The sequence below is a fragment of the Microtus oregoni genome, unplaced genomic scaffold, assembly GCF_018167655.1.
Source record: "Microtus oregoni isolate MIOR12 unplaced genomic scaffold, Mior012 000051F_ref0000332, whole genome shotgun sequence".
Lineage (NCBI taxonomy): Eukaryota > Metazoa > Chordata > Mammalia > Rodentia > Cricetidae > Microtus > Microtus oregoni.
Window position 1 is genome coordinate 15,692,030 of NW_024543811.1, and position 19,778 is coordinate 15,711,807.

General features: G+C 34.7%; 1 protein-coding gene across 1 annotated transcript in view; it reads right to left on the bottom strand.

Annotated features, from left to right (window-relative positions):
• LOC121437308 (probable ubiquitin carboxyl-terminal hydrolase FAF-Y) overlaps positions 1-19,327 on the bottom strand; it is a gene marked incomplete at its 5' end in the record, with an annotated part of 46,240 nt that extends 26,913 nt beyond the window's left edge. The window contains 6 exons of the mRNA XM_041637170.1: positions 8,409-8,596; positions 12,770-12,990; positions 15,724-15,946; positions 17,468-17,614; positions 18,879-19,025; positions 19,219-19,327. Of these exons, the coding sequence (XP_041493104.1) occupies positions 8,409-8,596; positions 12,770-12,990; positions 15,724-15,946; positions 17,468-17,614; positions 18,879-19,025; positions 19,219-19,327 (1,035 nt within the window). The remainder of the gene's footprint in view (positions 1-8,408; positions 8,597-12,769; positions 12,991-15,723; positions 15,947-17,467; positions 17,615-18,878; positions 19,026-19,218) is intronic.
• Positions 19,328-19,778: the final 451 nt, after the last annotated feature.

The window sequence follows — 19,778 nt, forward strand, 5'->3', positions numbered from 1 at the left end:
AAAGAAGTTTTGTTCCTGTAGCAGATGGGAACTAACAAAGATCCACATGTGGAGAATGTGCAGAGATTAAAGAGACACTGGAATACTCGGTTCCAAATGGGATATCTTCATCAAATCCCCTCCCTCAGGTCTCATAGAATTCAGGAGAGGGGATATAAAGATTCTAAGAGCTTCTCTGATGATAGCTGAGTAAAACACTGATCTGTGAGAACATCAAAATGCCATTAGTGGTTATTTTACTACTACATCAGTTAGAACAGTAGGATTTAGTTTTCACCTTGGCCTATAACTTACACAGTCTTAAGTTCTTAGCCACCAGACCTATCTCCTATAGTGGGCCTTATAGAGGATATGAATGTCACAAAGGAAACAATGTTCAAGACATAACATAAACATTACTGATGCACATATGAACTCACAGAGAGGGACTCAAGTCAGATCAGTCCCAGGGCTCATGAGAGAAAGTGGACATGATCCCTTAACCCAGAACCAATCTCCAACTGACAACTGCTTGTAAAGGAAAAAATATCCCCTATGTGGAGTATACAAACCACACTTAAGGGAGACTCCATGCCCAGCAGCAGACAGCCAATAGAAAACAAATTCAATAGAATTTAAAAAATAACTTTACCCCCTTTTAATTTGCCTATTTGATTTTTAAAGAGAAAGAGGAGGCATGGACTTGGATGGATAGGTAATATCTGGAAGAAGGGAAACCATGATCAGAATATGTATGAAAAACTATTTCCACATATATTTTTTCCTGTCTGTTCTCCGAGACTCAATCCCTGAGACTCATCCCTAGACCTTCAACAAAACACCAACTACAGACTGTCCCCCCACCACCCACATATTCATTGCTGGGAGGAATGCAAGCTGGTACAACCCCTTTGGATATCAGTGTGGCGATTTCTCAGAAAATTAGGAAACAATCTTCCTCAAGACCCAGCAACACCACTTTTGGGTATATATCCAAAGGATGCTCAATCGTGCCACAAGAACATGTGCCTAACTATGTTCATAGCAGCTTTGTTTGTCATAGCCAGAACCTGGAAACAACCTAAATGCCACTCGACTGAAGAATGGATAAGGAAAATGTGGCACAGTTACACAATGGGGTACTACATAGTAGAAAAAAATAACAACATCTTGAATTTTGCAGGAAAATTGATGGAGCTAGAAAACATTATTTTGAGTGAGGTAATCCAGACACAGAAAGACAATTATTACATGTACTCACTCATAGGTGGTTTTTAAACATAAAAAAGAGAAAGTCAGCCTACAAACTACAACCCAGAGAACTTAGACAACAATGAGGATACTAAGAGAGACTTACATATATCTAATCTACATGGGAAGTAGAAAGTAAAAAAGGACAAGATCTCCTGAGTAAATTGGAGCATGGGGACCTTGGGGGAGGGTTGAAGATGGAGGGGAGCAGAGAAAAATGTAGAGCTCAATAAATATCAATAAAAAAATTTAATTACTAGAATAGAATTAAAATGAATATACAGCATACCTAAACTTATGGGATATATGAAACTGGTTCTAAGAAAATTCAAAATAAAAAACTTGAAAGATCTAGAAACTTAGAAACACACCTGAAAGTTCCAGAACAAAAATAACCAATCATACCAAAGAATAGACAGCAAAAAAAATAATTAATCTGAGGGTTGAAATCAGTAAAATTTAAACAGAAAATACAAAGAATCAACTGAATAAAGAACTGGTTCTTTGAGAAAAATCAGGAAAATATATAAACGCTTACAGAAAAATATCCAAATTTACAAAATTAGAGATGGAAAGGGAGACGTAACAACAGATACTGAAGAAATCCAGAAAATTTTAAGGACATACATTTAAAAACATGTACTCCACCAAATTGAAAATTTTAAAAGAAACATGAATTTTCTAGATAGACACTACTTACTAAATTTAAATCAAGATCAGATGAACAATGTAAAGAGACCTAAAACCTCTAAGCAAATAGAGCCATCATGAAAAGTCACCCTCCTCCTGAAGCCCCAGGACCAAATGTTTTAGTGTAGAATTTCAACAGACTACATGGGTCTGCACAACATCTTATGTGTGTACATTATACAGCTGTTTCTTTGAGACAGGGTTTCTCTGTATAATAGTTCTGGCTGTTCTGGAACTTGCTTTGTAGATCAGGCTGGCCTCAATCTTGCAGAGATCTGACTGCCACTGTGTCCTGAGGGTTGGAACTACAGGCGTGTGCCACCATGCCCATCTTTTAGCTTAATATTTTTATGAGACTCCTGACTATGAGAATGAGTGGGTATCTGACTATTTTGCCCGCTCTTGGAGCCTCTTTTCTTTTGTTGAGTTATGTCAAACTTTGATACAATAGTATTTACTTCATCTTATGTTTTATTTTTGCAATGTGGGGTTATTATGTTTTAAAAGTCTGTTCTTTTCTAATAAGAGACAGAAAGGAGGTGGGTCCAGAGGTTAGAATCCATGACTACCATGGAGGAAGAATGGCAATGGAAGACAGGCACGGTGTTGAAACCCCAGAGTTTATATCTTGACTGAACAACCATGAGATAGAGAAAGCTAATCGGGAACGGTATGAGCTTTCGAAAATTTTATGTATCATTTTTTGGGGGGTGTCAAAATCCAACAAGCTTAATAGCACACATTAATTTCTGGGTCTCCCATTGTATTTATTATTGGTTCTTTACAAATTTTCACTGTTGGAATGTCTTACTAACTTTGAAAGAAGTCTGAAAAATGGAAAACATGAGTATTTAAGCTTTTAAAAAAGCTTTTCCTGAGATTTCTTTTTTCTTTTTCCCCTCAAATTAAATGGAAGTATGCCAATATATAGATACACAAACAAAAGTACTGGCTGTTTGGCAGAGGTTCAATATGAGGAATTACTTGATATTTCAACAAAAACCTTTAACTCCAATCCCAGGGAATCAACCCTTTGTAGGCTTCTGTTGGCAATGCAGGCATGTGGTTCATAAACATATTTTAAGGCAAACCACTCATTTACATAATAAAAATAAAGGGGAGGGAGAGAAGGGCATATCGACCTTTTCATATACTTATGAAAAAACCTGTGGAAGTCTGTTATCAGTCTTTTAAAGTGACCAGGAATCAAATGCTTTAAGAAATATATAAACAGAGATAACTAGATTATTTAAAGAATACATTTGATTTAATATACATGTTTATCTTTAAAGTCACTAATCAAGCTCATGAACAAATTCTGTACACTTCTAAGATTGCTTATAGTAAGTACTACACCTTCAGTGGGTGATGGTGAAATATACTTTTAACCCCAGCACTTGGAAATCATGGAAAGGAAGATCATTCTTGAGTTCTAGGACAACATAACCCTGTATCAAAAGACAAAACCACAATACCCGGCACAAGAAGCCCTCTTTTGAGTTATCGGCTAGAGCTGCCCAAAAGACTCTCCCAAGCATACAATGTATTGCTACTGCCTTTGGTTACTTCCATAAGTAGTAACTAAGTCTCTACTGTTGTAGACTCCATGCACCTCAAAAACAGGACCCAGTGCTGTAACTGACCTGAATGATCTCTCTTTGAGGACCAGCTTTTATGAGCCAAAAAGCCCACAAAGCTTACAAAATCCTACACAAAGATAATGATGGCTATGAACAACATTAAGGAGAAATATGACATGGTAACCCTATGGTGCAGTAGTGTTACACAACTTGGTGGTAATAAAAAACTCTCCTAATTGTACTTAAGACCAGAAGAGAGAAACCATGTCCAGTGTTGGAAATATAGCTTATTCAGTGCTAATCAAATCACGGTTATAAGAGAATCTAAAATCTCTAGTTTAGCACAAAATACTTAGCAACAATCTATAATCATTTGTGTTTATACTCACAAAAAATGTAGTCTTCACTCCTCATCAAGAAAATTTCTCTTTACAACAGAGATCCCTACGTAATGGTAGAAGCAACATTCCATCCTGAGTGAGTTAACCCAGACCCAGGAAGATGATCATGGTAGTACTCACTCATAAGGGATACTAACTGTAAAGCAAAGGATAATGAGCATATATATCGTTCCCAGAGAAGCTAAGAGACAAGATGAACCCTAAGAGAAACATATATAGATTCCCTTGGAAAAAGGGAAATAGACAAATCTCCTGAGAAAATTGGAAGAATAGGGGTGGGAGGAGAAGGAAAGGCAAAACAGGAGGAATGGAGAAGGGGAGGGGAGAACTCAAGGAAATGGGATAATCAAGATGGGGGAAGGACAGAGAAGGAGAGCAAGAAAGGAGGTATCTTGATTTAGGGAGCCACTATGGGGCTAGCAAGAAACCTGGCACTAGAGAAATTCCTAGGATCCACAAGGATGACCCGAATCAATGGTGGAAAGGTGAATGAACTGGCTTTGCCCTGTAGCCAGATTGATGACTATCTTAAATGTAACCATAGAACCTTCATTCATCAACTGACGGAAGCATAGGCAGAGCACCACAGTGCAGTACTGCTCTGAGCTCCCAAATTCCAGTTGAAGAGTAGGAGGAGGAGTAAGAATATGAGCAAAGAGGTCAAGACCATGATGGGGACACCCACTGAAACAGTGTACCTGACTTAATAGGAGCTCACCAACTCTGGCCAGATAGGGAAGGAACTAGCATAGGACTAAACTAGACCCTCCGAATGTGGGTGATAGTTGAATGACTGAGACAGACTGCCAGGCTACTGGCATTAGGATTTCTCTCTACTTTATGTATTGACTAGGAGACCTTGCTCAACCTAGATATAACAGGGAGGGCTTTGCTCCTTCCTCAGAGCAATGTGTTTACCCTCTTTGAGGAGCAGATGGGGGTGGAATGGGGGTAGGGTGGAAGGATGGGAGGAGGAGAGGGAAAGAGAACTGGGATTGGTATGTGAAATGAAAAAAAGATAGTTTTGTTTTTCTTTTTAATTAAAAAAGAAAACAAAAAGCATTCAAAGTATAGAATTGTGAAGTCCAGTCCCATGGGATACATGATGTGGCATTCCCCTTCTATACGCTGTGATTATGTCTTTCATTACTATTGGCTAATAAAGAAGCTGCTTTGGCATATGGCAGGGCAGAATATAGCCAAGCTGGAAAAGATATAAAGAAGAGAGTAGGCAGAGTCAAAGAGATGCCACGTCATTGCCAAAGGAGAAAGACTCCAGAACTGTACTGGTAAATCACAGTCTTGTGGTGATACACAGATTAATAGAAATGGGCTAATTTAAGATATATGAGCTAGCTAGAAATATGCCTAAGCTATTGGCCAAAGAGTGTTTTAATTTAATTAATATAGTTTCTGTGTGATTATTTGGGTCTGGGCAGCCAGGAAACCAACAAGCAGTCTCCATTTACAGATACACCTACAAAACAGTTGCAGAAATGGTTCAGGGAGCACTGCAGAAAAAAGTTACTACCTTTTGCAACGAATTTTCAAGAACCAAAAGATCAGAAAGTTTGATAAGAGAATTTGCCTCCTAGTAATATCAGAAACCACATCCATGAAGTCTTATCAATGAGAATGTCAAAATATGAACTGAACAAAGACACCAATTAACATGCCAAACTAGACAGCCCATAAGGTCTCAAGTCTACACAAAGCAGCAAAAAGCAACTAAGGATTGCTCTCAGGTATGAGAAATAGTCTCAGAGAAGAACAACAACATCTGTTGTTGACTACCAAATGGCAAATTTTGAAAACAAACATAGGCAGTAACATAGAAAATGTGGTCACGAATTTCAAAGGTGGGAGAGGTATAGGGGCGTTGAAAGGAAGGAAAGTAAAGGGGAAAATGCTTTAATTTATATTAAAATCCAAAACAATAAAAGAGGAACCTGATGCCTTTGCAGAAGATCTGGGTTTGGATGCTAGCAACAACATGGTGGTTTATAACCACCTGTAACATCCAGTTCTGAGGAACTGATTCTATCTTCTGGCCTACATAGGCACCAGCACACATGGGAGGCAAAACACTAATATACATAAAATCAAAATAAAATCTTTAAAAATAATACTATTATAATACTTTTATCATTTGAATTTTGATACAAAAGCACACTAAAACATATTGTATGTCTAGAATATGAATAGTATGAATGGATAGTTATGGCACTGCTAGTATCAATATCATAAAAAGGTATGTGGGAGGCCACAAATATATTTTACTCAATTAAAAATATCTTATATTTTAATACATTTTAATACATATTATTATAAAAGGCAATCCATAGTTTTATAGAAATATATATGTTTTGTTTTCTTCCTCAGTTGTAATATGTACAATTATTCAGTGGGATACTACTGTTATCATGCAAATAATACATAACTTAGTGGTAGAGTACTTTTGGAGAAATCTGAAAATTGGAGTAATATGGAAGAACAAAATTAGAAATAGTGCCTAGAAAAGTAAACCTTTTGGCACATCTGGGGATAAAATAGCAAAAAGAAATAGCAGAAACAGGTAAGAACAAAGCATAGCTTAAAGTACAGAATCAAACAATGTGGTATTGCATATAAATATCATTATGATCTACAACAGCATGATGTGGGTGGGAAGTCTTGTAAATATGTTGCTTTTATTGGTTAATAAAGGTGTTTGGCCAGTGGCTTGGCAGAATAGAGCTATACAGAAAAACTAAACTGAATGCTAGGAGAAAGAAAGAGAGTCAAAGAGATGCCATGCAGTTGCCACCAGGGACAGATATGCTGGAACCCTGAAGGTAAGCCACAGCCACATGGCAGATACATGGGTTGTAATAAAAATGGGTTAATTTAAGATGTAAGAATTACCCAGAAATATGCTTAAGCTATTGGCCAAACACTATTACAAATAATATAGTTTCTGAATGATTGATTATTTTGTGTTCTGGGCAGCCGGGAACAAATGAGCGACGACTGACTACAGTAGCGGTTCATCTGAATGGAATTAAATTTATACTGAAACACACAAATTGAGTCATTGTACTATAAATATCCAACTGTAAAGGAAAAATAAAATGACACATTAAAAGAACTTGCAGTAAGTAGAACAGAAATAAGTGGTCACAAGTTAGAAGAGCCCTGTTCCAAATAATCTTTAAATAGACAGTGAAGTGCCTGGATAAAAGAACTTTACATTCTTATTGTTCTGGCTAGTTTTGTGGTCAGCTTGACCCAAGCTGGTTTATTTTAGAAGAGGAACTTCAACTGAGAAAAAGATCCTACGAGACTAGCCTATGGAGCATTTTCTTAATTGATGACTGACTCTATATATTTGGTGCCACCTCTGGGATGGCTGCATCGGTATATGAGGAACACATGAAGAGCAAGACATAGGAACGCATGAAGAGCAAGACATATTTCAGATTCTTGCATTCATGTTACTGCCCAGACTCCTCAGCACTGGAATATGATCGAGAGTTATAAGAAGCAAAGTTTTCCTCCTCAAATTGTTTATGGTGTTTTATCAAAGCAATAGAAACCCAAATTAAGATACTTCTTAAATATTAGAGCTCTTTTCCTAAAAAGGAAAAAGAAATGTAATGTAACTTACACATAAAAAGTGAGGGAACTAATGTCAAAATTAAAAACACTTCAAAAAAAGGGCAAAGAACAAATCCTAAACTCAAAAAATATTAAAAATGAAAAACAGCACTTATATGTAATGAACCCGAAAGTATGCTTCTTAAAATTCATATGGAAAAAAAAATAAACAAAATAATGAGTAGTGAAATGTTTACTGATAGTAAAAACATTTTATTTACATACAATGATGGATGACAATCATGCTTAAAGGCGTTGGTGGTTCTCGCCTTTAATTCCAGAACGTGGAATGCAGAGGTAGGCAGATCTCTCCGAGTTCAATGCCAGTTTGATTTACAGAGCTGGTTCAAGGACAGGCTCCAAAGCTACACAGAGAAACTGTCTCAGTAAACCAAAAAGAAAAATTTGAAAACTTGGCATGGTTGCAGTATTGAATGTTAGTGTGCGCCAGACAAATTCTTGTCTAAAAAGTAAACAAACCAAAGACAAACAAGAAAACACACCAAAAAGGAAATTCTCATCCATAATCTTACAAACACAGAGACTGATGATGAAATAAGCTTGATATTTGCTTTAGTTGAAAAGTATTGGTTTCAAATAACTATAAACTATAAATTTCATTTTATGAATTAGAAAATAAAAGCAAGATAAGACAAAAGTACAAGAGTTCTATAGTTTGAAGAATAGGGATTATTTGTTATCTCAATTTTTATACTTACTATTCGTGACAATAGAATAAGAAAAAAACAGAGTAAAAATGACATCTGGAAAACTACCATTATTTAAACATTACAACAAATATCCCAATCTTTATCTTTAAAAGCATAACTAAATTATATAAAAACATAAATAAAATTCACACATAATTTACCTGAATTGTTGCCAGAATCCTCTGGGCACATAGTATTGTAGTTGAGAAGAAGCTAAATGTCCAAAGATTATCTGAAGGTGTTTTAAAACACCAATGTTGTACTCTTTTCTATCTTCTACTTTACTTAATGTGGGTTTGTCTTCAAACTGATGAGGATATCCAAATATATCTCTGGGATCAACATGACTCTAGGGATTAGCAAAAACACAAAATAATAATGAGCTAACCTACATTTTCAAATACAACAAAATAAGTTTAAATAGAAACTACGTAGGGAATACATTAGTAGTGTCTTAACATTACATTGAATTTCCTGTTTGTAAAACACATTTCAATTTATACGATTATTTATTTCCAGGTGGGCTGTTATGAACCATTTTAGATGTAATAAAATACAATTGGGGAAATGGTATAGTGGGTAAGATAACTTGATGTTACCAGTACAAAGTGAATATAGCTGGATATGCCTTGTAATCCCAGCACTAGGAGGCAGAGAAAGGTAGACCAGACCATGACAACTCTCTTGTTATTTTAAATAGCAGAACTAATAAAATTTCTACTTAGTGAAAATTCCTGACTTAAGGGAGCAACGTAAAGTGAGATAGAGGAAGAAACTTTTCATCGTCTGGCTTCTGCATGTGCATGCATAGCAATCCACCCCACCAGAACACACAGAGTTACTAAAAAAATAATAACATTGATTAACAGTCTAAATTTTAGTCAATTAGACTAGAAAGGAAACAAATGAACAAGCGCAGATTATAAAATCTATAGTATTCAGTATCATCTTAAGGAAGCAATACTTTATCTGTGCTTTATATTTCTATGACATGAGAACTACTAACACCTAATATTAGAATATTTAAGAGGAACCCACCACAATTGTTCTAAATGATATAGTCCCTTTGTAGTTATGTGGGCAGAATTCAGTGGTTATACAACTTAGCTGTTTATTGGAAAACTAAGCATCTTTTTATATGCTTTGTCCTGCACCTAAAGTTCATAATATAAAGGAGTATTCATAATCTTGGTAGAGAAGAAAGCATACAAGCAGGCAATATATGGTAGTACAGACAACATGAAACACAACATAACAAATCACAAAAGTGAAACATTTAATTTCAATTTTTATATATTGTTTGTATCATTTACTTGTAGTTAGCATAATTAGATATCTTTATCAGCACTGAATCAACAATCTAGAAGTAGCATGATCTACTAGAATCTCGAAGTTCAAATGGCCATGTATAACCCAAATCCAAAAGAGAAAACATACACAGGTCTCTTATTAGGTAAAATAACCATGCTTTTTCTTCTGCAGAAGACACAGGTTTGGTTCTCAGTACCCAAAGGGCGGATAATAATAGTCTATCACTGAAGTTCAGAGAATCTAATATACTCTTATCGTTTTTGCAGGCACTGTGGTACATTCATGTGGCACGCACGCACACACGCATGCACGCGCGCGCGCGCGCGCACACACACACACACACACACAGAGATTATATGTATGTACACACACATACATGCAGGAAAAACTCAAATACACAAAATAAAAGTTTAATAGAACAAAAATCAAAACAAACACCAAAACACAAAACAAAAACCTATCCTAAAATCATGTGACAGAGCACCCATTTGGAAACATAAATGGACTCAGATAGAAAAAAAAATCTGAGTAGAAAGAACAAGGCTAGAGATTGTCAATTCCAGATTTTAAGATTTATTACCTCTCTACAGAAATAAAAACAAATGGTACTGGCATAAAACAGATACGATGGCATATAAGCAAGCAAGAGTCAAATGAATATACATAACTCCATCAATTTAATCTCTGACAAAGATGTAAAAACACACAGTGAAGAAAAAAAAGTGCTTAAAAATCGGGATGTCCCCATGAAGAATCATAAAATCAGGCCTGTACACCTATCATCCTGCACAAAAATAACTCCACATGGACCTAATTTTACCTTGAAACCTGTTAACACTGAACGGAAACACTGGTAATACCTTACATATATAGATAAAGAAATGATTTGATTTTCTGCTTATGATTTTCCAAGAATTAAGGCCAATAATTGACAAGTGGGACTTCATAAAATGAAAAAAAGCTTCTACACAGCTAAAAAAACAATCAAGACAACAACAAAAAATGGTAAAAAGGAACCCACAGAATGGGAAACTTTGCCAGCTGTACATCTGATACAGAATATTCAAATATATACAGGCATCCCTCAAAAAAGTCAAGGAAACAAATGATACAGATATGGGCTATGCATATGAGTAGAATCCCAAAAGACACAAAAAATGGGTAAGAAGTATCTAAAAACAGACAAACCAAGCAACTGACAAACAAAAAAATTACAACCATTCAATAGTCTTAGGAATTATGGAAATACGGAATCCTAACAATGTTGAAACTTCATCTGACATCAGTCAGAATGGCAAAAATCAACAAAATGATCAAAAATTAAAGATGAACAAGATGTAGAAAAGGGGGCATATTCCTTTATTGTTGGCAGGCTTACAAATTGGTCCAGCCACTCTGGAAATCAGTATGGAGAAACCTCAAAAAGTTAAAAATAAATTTAACATGCAATCCAGTTTTCTGTGCCAAATGCCCAAAGAACAATACCCTGCTCCATTAATTTCTACTCTCCTGATGATAGCCAGAAAATGGAAACAACATTTAACCAACAAATAGCTAATTAAAATATGAGACGTATACTATAAAATACTATTCAGCTGTACGAAAACCTAAAATGTAATCAGCAGATAGACATCATATTGATTGACTTAACCTAGACTCAAAAAGACAAAGGCTACACATTCTCTCAACTGGGGTTCCTTGCTGCAAATTGTCAGATGTGAGTAAGTTACTGCAAGTAATGCAGAAACCAGAAAAAGTAAAAGCTGTAAGAATATTTTTAATAAGTGTGTGTATAGTTTATGTTAAGTTATGCTCAATTTGACCTGGCAATGCTCTTCACAAGAGCTATATATACTAGCAAAATCCCAGAAAGTCATGAGACAATCCCTTTTGAGTTGTCCAGGATGCTCAAGAGACTCTCAAAAACAATTTGGGCTACTGCTGTTTCCCTTGGTTGTCTCCCAGAGTTTGAGTGTATGTCTTTATTGCATAAGAAAACATATGGAGGGTCCAACCTGGATTGGGCCTGGAAGCCTAATTGATAAGTACACTAGTTTTCATAGAAAGGAAGGGAAACAATCAAATCGAGCTGTTTTGACTATGAACCACAACAAAAACCAGTGTGACTAGACACCCGTAAAGGTGAAATATCAGCACTGACAACAGGTGTAAGCCATAGCTCTCCACTTGGACTTAACCAATTAACAGGAGGCAAATCATGCCTGGTACTGGAAACCCAGCTTAACTACTTGGTGCTAATTAGATCATGGATCTTAATAAAGAATTTACTACTGACACATTAATAAGCCAGTGTATCTCAAAATTGAGTTCTAAATATTTTTCCTTATACCTTCATCAAAGAAAGGTGGTGGTGGGAGAAAATAGGAAATGATAATTATATTTTAATAAAAGCGTAAACAGAATCATGCTAGTTATAAATATTTTTATTATAACTTAACTTCTGTCCACTTTTGCTTCATTTGAGTACATTCAGTGGGTACTGTGTAATATTTCATTTGTATTTTAATAAAGTTTAGAGAGTAAAATAGCTGCACCGATCATGCTTATACACCAGCTCTCACAGTATTTTGAGGATTCTTGGAGGCAGGATTGCCATTTCAGACTGAGGTAAAGGTAAGAGCCAGTTGGCTGGTTGTTCTGCTTTTCTGACCTTCAGGTTGAACCCCAATTTCTGTTTCTGCGTTTTTAATAATCATGCAACAAGGTACTGATTATCTGCTAATGTTTGTTAATGTTATCAGTGAATTATATAGTATTGCTGAAGAAACAGCTCTGTTCCATCAAAAGGAACTAAGATTTGATTAAAACACTAAGGGAACGCTATGAAAAAGGATAGTTTATAAAAAAAAATAGCAGGAAAGCTTTACAATAGATTGGGTACACAGTAAGGATAATTGCCGAAAATAGTTAAAAACTAATTATACTTAAGACATCACAGAAAACAGGAATACATCAACTGTATTTGTTTGAGGGAAGAACATAAAACAAGTAAAATTTTCTATTGTACTTTCCAATCTGTAGTATATAATGGGGTATTATAATACCCTAGACGCACCAAATCAGACATTATTCTACCACCAGCATCAAAGACAGTAGAGGATACTATTAAAAGTATAACAACCTGAGAGAGAACTGGGAATACCTGGTTTTAGGATTTGGAAAAATAATACAAAAAGTGACTGAAACTTACCTTACTGTCCTGCTTTTCATCCTTGAATGTATCATCATTTATATTACTCCCTATGTTTTCAATTGAAAGAATACTATTCCTGATAAGAGGAATCATGTATAGTTGCTGGATCACTGAGTTCATATAACAAGTAGCACCAGCATTTTTGAGTCCCACAAATCCTTTTGGTGGGCGCGGTCCAACAGGTGGTAGATATTCCCACTCAGTAAGTGCTTCACAAGCTGAGAGAAGAAAATAAAATGTTTACAGCAAGAAAGTGATGCTTCTAATTTACAACTCTTTTAGGCTAAGAAATTACTATTAGGAACTTTTTATTTTAAAGCACAAGATTTGGAATACTAAAATTTTCCTTTAGCAATGAGTCAAACTGATTTCATAATTTTATTGACATTACTTCTATATTTCTTAGAAATATTAGTATAAGATAGGATTGCATATTATTTAATATTTTAATAATTTAGTGTTATATAATAAATTTATACTGCATAACACTAATTAGGACTATATACTAAATTTCTGTAATTTAGTAAGACAATAATTTAAAGAATAAACATTAAAAATAGTTTGTACTTTTAAAAATTAGTATGCTCACAGAATGGTTTTGGTGCACACCTTTAATCCCAGCACTCAGGAGGCAGAGGCAGGTGGATCTTTGTGAGTTTGAGGCCAGCCTACTCTACAAATTTAGTTCCAAAATAGCCTCAAAAGCTACAAAGAAACTCTGTCTCAAAATACCAAACAAAAACAGACCAAACAAACCAAACCGAAACCAAACAAAACACACCCCAAACCAACCTTAGTATGGTCAATTTAGTATGAACAGAACTATACAGAAACAGTCCAAACGTCTTAGTTTTAAATATAAAATCACTTACCTTCAAGCCACAGTTCTACTCATAAAAAAAAAGGTTCTTCCACATAAATATTTACTGTTCCTCATAATAAAGTGAAAAATTTATTTTGCTCTCTGGAGTAGTGGCCCTAAACATTCCCAATGCTGATACCCTTTATTTAGTTCAGTGGTAACTGCCTCAACTATTTCATTGCTGTGTCATAGTGTGATTTTGCTATGCTTGTGAATTTTAAGTATCTGTGTTTTCTGGCAGTTTTATGAAACCTCTGGAAAAGGAGCATTTGATCCATAATGGGGTCCTGACCCACAGGTTGAGAACCACTGGTTTAGATCTAGCTTTATAACAAGGGAAGTAGATAGTAAAACTGAAATTACTGTGAGAACTATTATTTTATATGTCCAATACTTAGCAAAAATCCAAAAGCAATTTAAAAATCATCAAAAATCTGTAAATTACAAAAATTAAAATATATTAAATTGAAATTCATACCATTAATAGTTATAATCAGACCTCTAGCTGAGCTTATGCACACCTTTAATTTCAATACCTGGGCAGAGGCATATTGAGCTCTATGAGTTCAAGGTCAACATGGCCTATTAGTAAGTACCAGGCCTACTTAGACCCTGTCTCAAGAAAAACACCAACAAAACAAACCAACAAGAATCAGACATCAAGATGCTGCTAAATATATTAACTATAAAATAAAGTTGAGAATATTGCATTTACTACATCTCTACTTATATGGGGTGGGAAAAATCAACCTAAGCAGATATAATGTATGGGTGTGTGTGTGTGTGTGTGCGCGCGCGTGCGCACACACGTGTGGCTATCTGTATGTATACATGTAGTATATGTACAACTTGCATATCCCTATTACTAAAACAGGAATATGGAATACATGGGAAGTTAACAGTTTTTGTATGCATTTTGGTATCTTTGAAAACTAGCAATGCAAAAAGCATTTTCTGTGCAGCAATGGTTTTACCCAGAAAGATTTGTTTCTTGTACTTGTTTAATAAAATGCTGTTTGGCCAGTAGCCAGGCAGGTGGTGTGACCAGGCTGAAAATAGAGGTGGGACAATGAGAACAGGAGAATTCTGGGAAGATGAAAAGTCAGTCTGCAGTTGTCAACAGACACAGAGCAAGTAAATGAGAATGCCTCACTGAAAAAGGTACCAAGGTGTATGGCTAACACAGAAAAGAATTATGGGTTACTGTACAATGTAAGAATTAGTTATTACAAAGCCTGAGCTAATTTGTCAATCAGTTTATAATTAATGTAGACCTCTGTGTGTTTTATGGGACTGAACGGCTGTGGGACCAGGAAGGACAGAAATCTCTGTCAACAAGTATCAGAGGAAAAAAACAAATTCTGACAAATAAGTTTTTCATTACAAGTTCATTATAAGTTTACCACAACAAAGAATTTCAGCATTTATTTAATAATATAAGAACAAAAGGTATAACAGAATCTATGACAGAATTTCAGGTCTTATATTTCTGTTAAATAATGTAACAAATTTAATAAACTATCATGCTTTTCTACTAAAATGAGTTCATGTTTTCATTATAATTAAAATTATCTAGCCCCATGCTCCATTCCACATGATTCAAAACAGAGAGCTTGCTATACTGCCGAGTGGCCTTCTTTAACTTCCTGTGGATAGCACTGTGGCTGGCCTCAAATTCATCCTTTTCCTCCACTCTTCCCAGTCTTAGGATTATTGGCATGCAGCTCTAAGTTTAGCTTGACTTTCCTTTTAAGTTTAAAACTCTTGTAAAATCTTCAGAGTCACTTCATGGAACTCTGAGGGCATGGAAAGCATAGTAAGTCACCTAAATATTCTCTTTGAACCTTAAAAATAAGCCTATTCTCAGAACTCAAGAAACATTAAATGACCTCCATAGTAGGGTATGAAATTCTTTCCAATATCTTGTGTAAAAATATTTATATCTGTGGCATTTATTGTTAAACTTTATTATTAAATTACATACAACACTTGTGATACTTTCAATAATGTAATTTTTCTGTTTGCAGACATTTTAATTTTAAACACTGGAATACTAAGAAACAATAAAAAAACTTTACATTTTACTTACTTGTTCTTGTTGTGCTTAAATAATACATTTCAGTCAAACAGTTTACTATCTGATTAAGATTCCTTACACAGCCAAAAGCCAAGGCTACGAGTAGTTCAAACCCAGCATTAACTGTAGTTGGTGAACCACAGACTGGAACAGCTTGCTTGGCTGGCAGTTCTCCACTACTCATATATTGGAGGTAAGCTTTAGATGCAGGAAAGATGAAATCATCAATTAGTTCCTAAGGAGTTAAAAAAAAGACATTGTCCATTATTTTATATTTTATATTTATTACATTATAAATATATTTTTAGAAAAACAAATCTCTTATAAGAAATTACTTTTGTAATTTGACATTTAACTACTTAACTCAAAAAGCAGTTTCAGAAATCCTAACAAGACATTAATAAAACAAAGTAATTAATGAATACCAATTTTCTAGACAAAACAAGTGACGAATCATATACTAACTTTAAGTTCATTTTAAATATCAACAAAATACATCCCAGTTATACAAAGCACAAAAAAGATCACCAAAAACCAAAAAAACAAAACAAGTATTTTAAGAAATTCTCACTGTCAACACAATCCTGGGAAGAATTCAGATGTAGCAAACAGCAAATCTTATACAGCTGCTTAGTGATCCTATATTCTATCTGTATTCTTTTGTATAATTATGTTTATTAACAGTTATGAGCACCCTTTTTATTATCATCTCTTGCAGCAAAGGTCTTGGGAAAGAACAAACCAAGAGTCACTGAAAACTGTGTGTGATAAAATCCATGACATCACTAACCCTGTTTCCCATATGTCCCCAGAAGATAGTCATTAAATGAAAAAAAAATCACAGCATATTTTTGGAAAAGGAGAACACAGAGGCACCCAAATGATAATGATAGTCCATTTGGGGGTGGAACAAGAAAGTTTGGAGTAAATACACTGTATACATGAATGAAACTATCAAAGAATAAAAGATTAAAAAAAATTGCAAAGTAATTCAAAACTTTAAAAATTAAGGATTTTATTAAGATAAAGTTTTTTAAAAGATAGGCTTTTTACAAGAATTTTTTAAAGAGAAAAAGAGAAGGAGAGAAGAAAAGAGGAAGAGGGGGAGAAGAGAAGGGGAGTGGAAGGGAAAGAGAAATAACAAACATGGGTGAACAGAAAGCAGGGAAATCAAAACATGCAAAAATATTTTAATAAGAGAAAAATAATAAAAGCTGGCTTAAACTTCAGCTTAACAAAAAATATTATTTTCAAAGATATAGCCTATTAATGAGTTTTATCAAAAACATGGTAACATATGAAGTGTTTCAACAGTTTGCTTTTTCTTCCTTTGGATAAAGAACTCACTTGTGTATCCTTTTGGATGACACGGAACCTTGCCTACCTTAGCCTCTGGAATCCTAGAAAGAAGCATATGTGTCCTCATGTTGGTGAATAGTTCAGAATTACAATTTAAAAATAAGGAGTTGAAGAACATGGTTTAGTAGGTAAAAATAATCTGATTTCAAAACCCTAGAACCCATGTAAAAATGGGCGCAATATTAAGCATCTACAATCCAAGATTTACTAAAGCGTGGACACGCAGAAGAGGACAACTCCAGGAAGCTTGTAGGTCATCTAATGTGGTGTATTTGGTGGTGAATAACAAGGAGTCTCAATTTCAAACAAGGTGGAAGGCTACACATCTACCCCAGTATGCACACACCTGCACTTATTCATACAAACACACACAAAAGCAGTTGAATTTAGAACTTACTTTAACAAGATTAGTACCTCCTTTTTCACAACCAATATGGTATTTTTTCTCTGGAGTTTGAAAGGCTAGTAACTCTTTTGTTACTCCAAGATGGCCTTCCAAGATCGGATCTTCAACACCTGCTTCACCTGAGTCTTTAACACAATCCTACCAAAGAAAAAAATAATACCAGTCTAACCTATGAGGATAAACAAAGGGGCAGGAAGTCACAATTAAAAAAAAAGCTCTAAGAATGCATGTATAATTTCTCTGTACAGATAGTTATTTTGAAGTTATACAATCCCAGGGAAAGAGAAATTTCTATGGCAACAATTAGAATTTGAGGTCACAACTGTCCTTTAATATTATAAAATATAAACAGGGCGGCTAGATAACGAAAATGGGTTATCTAGTACCAAACAAAATAATGCTGGTTCAGTTAACTTTCAGCATTTTAAGGCTTTACATACTAATAGAATAATGCCTATTTTAATGACAAAATTTTGAACTACAGATTATATAAAATATATAATTTGGTAAATTTAACATTCTGAATAAAAATAAACTAAGAATAATACCAGTAACATAAAAAATTCAGTGTAATTTGTAATCAGTGTAACACATTAGGTTTAAATAGCATCTGGGAATTGTTGTAAGATCTTGCCTTAAAAGAAAAACACCCCTATCAAACCTAAGAACCAACATATGCCCTAAATGGTAGCACTGTAATTCGCAAACAGGCCAGTAATACCAAAATAGATATAATCAAACAGCAAACTAACAAGTTTCAAATTCATTTAAGCAAAATAAGATGTGTTTTCTGTAAGTCAACTCCAAGAAACAACAGTTTGTCTTTGTAAAATTTTTGTTGGATATTTTAAATAGTATTTCATAATGCTCATACTTATTTCCTACTTTTGAGTGTTGAAATTAAAGAGAATATGATCATGTCTAGTTTGTTCACTTTTGTCTTCAAAGCAGAATAAAATCTCAAAGTTTTAAAACCTCTGAAATCGTTAATCTTCGTTATCAATTTTCTTGGATTCAGAAGTGTCCAAAAGTGTGAGGTTTTGCATAGAAGAAAGTATGTCCTGAATAACAACTTTAACATTCTATAGGATAGAAGACTGAATGAAATAAGTGCAGAAACAAGAAATCCACAAACAGACATTTTCTCTGCTTTAAAGCCACCAGTAGATGTGTGGGCTATGCAACATACTCATACTAACACAGTAGTTCATCTTGTCTCAGACACAAGAAAATGAATGACTGTGGCACACTTCAACTGAAATTTCTAAAATGGTGACCAAAACTCATCGATTCCTCCCTAATTTTCATAGCAAACACATTCTGCTTTAATTACAAAAAGCTAACATATCCTTCCTTTAAAGTTAATTTAATAATAAAATAATCTGAATATTATTCATCTTACCCTAACCCTTTTGAGCCAGTCAATTTCATCACTAAGAAGAACATCAGCATTGGGTACAAGAACACTGCAGTTGTAAGCATGAGTGAGAAGACGCCTCAAAAGTGTGAAGTATTCTTCTGAATATTTCCCCCTTTCTGTTGTGACACTCTGAAATATTAACAAACACAAACTAAAACTGTGATCATTAATGACTTATTTGCCAAAAAAAGTCTTAATGTTTGTAATATCATATCTATTCCTATGGAACATGAACTAAATGAAATAAAAGTTGTAGTTTATCTTTGAATATCTCTCATTTTTAAGAATAAATATATTGACAGTTCCACTAAAATTGTCTCACCCCCAGAATGGTAAAGAGTAGAGTAATGAAGAACATCAGAGGTTTATGTCCCATGCAACATCTGGTACACATTAAGAAGAACTGCTCCTGTGCCAACTGCCGTATAGGTCTGTAATAATATAAGGCAACAAATATACATTAACCCTTAATTAGTAGCAAATAAGGAGTTTAAGATATTTGCAGAGTTAAATCTCCTAACATTTATATAAAAGATAAATACTGTGATAATTTACAACTTACAATCTATTAAAATATAAGTATTACAAGTCAAGGATGGTGTAGAATTATGTAAAAGAGAGGCACAAAAGAGTATGAATAGATTTTATTTCATTAAGAAGCAACCCGACCCAGAGGAAGCAATCTTCACCAGACCCAGAGTGGGACAGAACCATCTGCTAGGACAGAAAGCGAACAAGCTCCACCGGAGAAAATCCAGTCCTGGGACATTGGCAGACCAGGATTGAGCTAGCAATCTGACCCAGAGACAGCCATCTCCAACAGAACAGGTACAACTGCAAACCAGGGACTTCTGCAGGAGGGGGATCCAGACCAGGATTTAC